This window comes from Equus quagga, chromosome 1 (genome assembly GCF_021613505.1).
Source record: "Equus quagga isolate Etosha38 chromosome 1, UCLA_HA_Equagga_1.0, whole genome shotgun sequence".
NCBI lineage: Eukaryota > Metazoa > Chordata > Mammalia > Perissodactyla > Equidae > Equus > Equus quagga.
The window spans coordinates 84,349,007-84,352,388 of NC_060267.1; the positions used below are offsets into that span (position 1 = coordinate 84,349,007).

Below are 3,382 nucleotides of genomic sequence, written 5' to 3' on the forward strand. Positions count from 1 at the left end.
GGAAAACAAAAGTGAACAGAATAAAGTCCTTGCCTGCAGCACTGGAGGACTATTTACATCACGGAGCATCCCAATATGTCCGCGTCTGCTTCTGGAAGTTCCTAGTTATATCCGTCTTCAATGCTCCCGTATGGCTTTTAATTCTCCCTTTAAAAGATACTGAGGATAATCCTAAGTACATACAACAAATCTTTCCCTGGGAAGTGGATAGGTTTCTGAATAGTAGTGATGGAGGAAATAGGGGAATCTCTAAGAGAAACTGAAGCTAAGAGAGGGCTCAAGAGGAGTGAGCACCTGTGAGTGACAAATACCAGACCCAGAGCAACTCAGCCCCACGCTGTACCACTGGCCTGATCACTGGGGCAGGTGAGTGCTAAACTACTAAGTCACTAAGCTCACCAGGGCTAAGAGTTTTTGCACTACAGAGCCCAGAACATTCTGCTGTTGAAGATATGGAAGAAGGAAAGGGTGTGATCCCTGTATAAACTGATGGGCCAGATACATTCATGGCTTTGGTGGAAGTTTCAAATGTATGGGTGTCTCAATCTCTGTCTCTGTGTCTCTCTTCCTGAGTTACTGTAACAACTTTCAAAAAGCTAGGAAAGCTGATTAATGAAGTTCATTAAAATAAGAAGGTACTAAGGGAACAAAAGTCATTGAGTGGATGTAAATTAGTTCCAGCAAATTTTGTGGAAAACAAAGATTTCAACAACACTTAGAGGGAATGAAAAAGATGTGGTTTCCTGGAGAAGAGGAAGATGGGAAGAGAAAGGCAGAGACATGAAAACTGGAAGCTGAGATTTTGTTAGACTTCAAGCCAATTACTGAATCATAAAACAGTCTCAAAGGTATAGTCACATGTAAAGAAATGAAGGAATAAAACCCAACATCCAGGACACATATGAGTTATAGCTGTTGACTTACAGAGTTTGCTGCGTGTATCAGGAACCAGTAGAAATGGGGTCAAGAGAATCAGAGATGCTCATGAACATGGTTACAGAGGTTCTGCCTAGGATTTCCTCCTGCTCATCACCTTCCCCAGGCCCCTGTTCATGTCTTTGTTTCTCAGACTGTAGATAAAATGGTTTAGCATGGAGGATAGAACTGTGTCGACAATTGTTGCCAGTTGCCCCCTAACAGTGTAGCTGGACAAAGGCTGTAAATAGACATAGAAGATGCTTCCATAAAAGAGGATAACCACAGTAAAGTGGGAACCACAGGTGAAGAAGGCTTTGCACGTCCCAGCAGCTGAGGGGATGGTGAGAAATGCAATGAGGATTCGTACATGAGAAAAAGCAATGCATAGAAAGGGGATCACCCAAACAACCAGTCCTTTTGCCTCTATTGTGATGTCATTGACAAATGTGGAGGAGCAGGACAATTTCAGCAGAGGGTTGATGTCACAGAGGAAGTGATGGATAACATTATAGTCACAGAAGTTGAGAAGTTTCAGGAGAAGCATGTGTGGGTGTGTGCAGAGGTGAGGAAATGAGCATAAGAACAGTAGCAGGACACAGTGGTGGCGGCTTATGGTAGTGACATAATGGAAGGGGTCACAGATGGCCATATAGTGGTCAAAGGCCATGACTGCCAGAAGGCAGCTGCCAGTGTTGCCCAAAGCATACATAAAATACATCTGTGTCAGACACTCTGCATAGGAGACGTTCTTCTCTGACAGGCAGTTTACTAGCATCTTGATGACACTTGGGAAGCAAGTGTAAGTGAAAGACAGTGAACTCAAGGAGAAATACAATGGGATCTGGAACTGAGGGTCAGAGCGGATGGCCAGGATTATGAGCAGGTTCCCTGTTACGGTGACCAGGTACATGGTGAGGAATAGGATAAAGAGTGGCTTCTGGTCCTTCACCTGGGAAGGGAATCCCAGGACGATAGAGTCAGAGACACCACTGTTTCCTCGACATTTTCCATGCCATGATCATGGAGTGAGCTAAAATAAAGAAGATCCAACCATTTAACACACATGTCTTAACTGTAATCATAAGCAAGCCAACAAATCAATGCTTCTTTCTCCATTGACTTTCCACCCATAGGGTCATGGTTACCTACCATGTGGGCAACTCATCAACTTTGTGGTCCTTGATGCTGCCCTCCCTTCCCAACTATAGGACTTCACAAGCTTCTTGTGTCTATAACGTTGACTTAAGAGGAAGAATGTTCTTTCAGGAACAGAAACCATCCTGATTCAGTTTAATATTAAATGCTAAAAGTAATTCTTTACTGAGCACTTGCTCTGTGAAAAATACTCTTCTGGGAGTGAGGACACAACTGTGAATAAGGTAGTGAAAGGTCTGGCTTTGTAGATGTTGCATTCTAATGCAGGTTCTATCTATCTATCTATCTATCTATCTGTCAGTTATCTATCATCTGTTAATTCTCTATCATCTACCAATTATTTATCATCAGTTATCTATCTTACCTATCTCTCATCTATCTATCTGTCATCTATATCATCCATCTATCTATCATCTATCATCAAATAGTTCTACATTTTGTGAAGAAAAATAAAGCCACATGAAGGGATAGAGACTCACAGTAGTAAGGTGGAGAATTTGTTTATTTCAGATAAGGTGGTTTTATTTTTCTCTGTCTATGTGAAAACACATTTTCAGTTATCTCATGTGAAGTTTTATCTCAAATTCCTTGCCAAAAAAGGGGCTTGATAAAATAATCAACAGGGAAATCCGAGGAATAATGATCCCAGACCAACAAAGTTTTACTGATGTGCTTGCTTTATTTTCAGAGACACTTATTTAGAAGTTCATACTCCTTAGTGAACAACAAACTATCAGTCAGTCCGCACAAATCCTTATTTTTAAATTTGCTTTTTCCTTATTTTTCCTTTAATTTCCTAAACCTGTCATGTTCCCACATCTGGGACACTCAACCATTAAGCAAGCAAATGTCCCTCCATGCCATCATCCATTTGTTTATTTATCTATGTATATATCTTTGAAAATATATATTATTGCTTTGTTTATATGTGTTTTTGTTCCGTTTACTTCAACAATAATGTGTCATATATCTCACTCTGTTTTTTTCTCTATATATACAATGTTTTTAGGTCTATCTATGTTTTGATTCTTTACTTTTCACCCCTTGTTGTATGCATGCAGCACACTTGACTTAATATGTTTCCCTAGATTCCCTCTAAATCTATACTATCAAGAACAACATTGATTCAAGTATCCTCATTCCCACAAAGTGTTTTAAATTCTTCATCCAGACATTTAGAATGTGCATATTGGATAGGCCCTTTTTATAGCGGTTCAAGGAATGACCATTTATCCATTCCTTTACACAACACTTAAAAGCCTGTTTTCCAGGTGGTTAACATCAGGCACGTTATTAAATATCTTTAAAC

The 3,382-nt window shown here is 40.0% G+C and overlaps 1 protein-coding gene across 1 annotated transcript; it reads right to left on the bottom strand.

The window, feature by feature from the left end:
• Positions 1 to 1,009: 1,009 nt before the first annotated feature.
• Positions 1,010 to 2,197, bottom strand: LOC124247825 (olfactory receptor 1L8-like). Its single transcript, XM_046677597.1, has 2 exons — positions 2,068 to 2,197; positions 1,010 to 1,914 (listed from the first exon to the last, which is right to left on the bottom strand). The coding sequence occupies exons 1-2, from the start codon at positions 2,195 to 2,197 to the stop codon at positions 1,010 to 1,012; spliced, it is 1,035 nt and encodes a 344-aa protein (XP_046533553.1).
• Between the last annotated feature and the right edge of the window lie 1,185 nt (positions 2,198 to 3,382).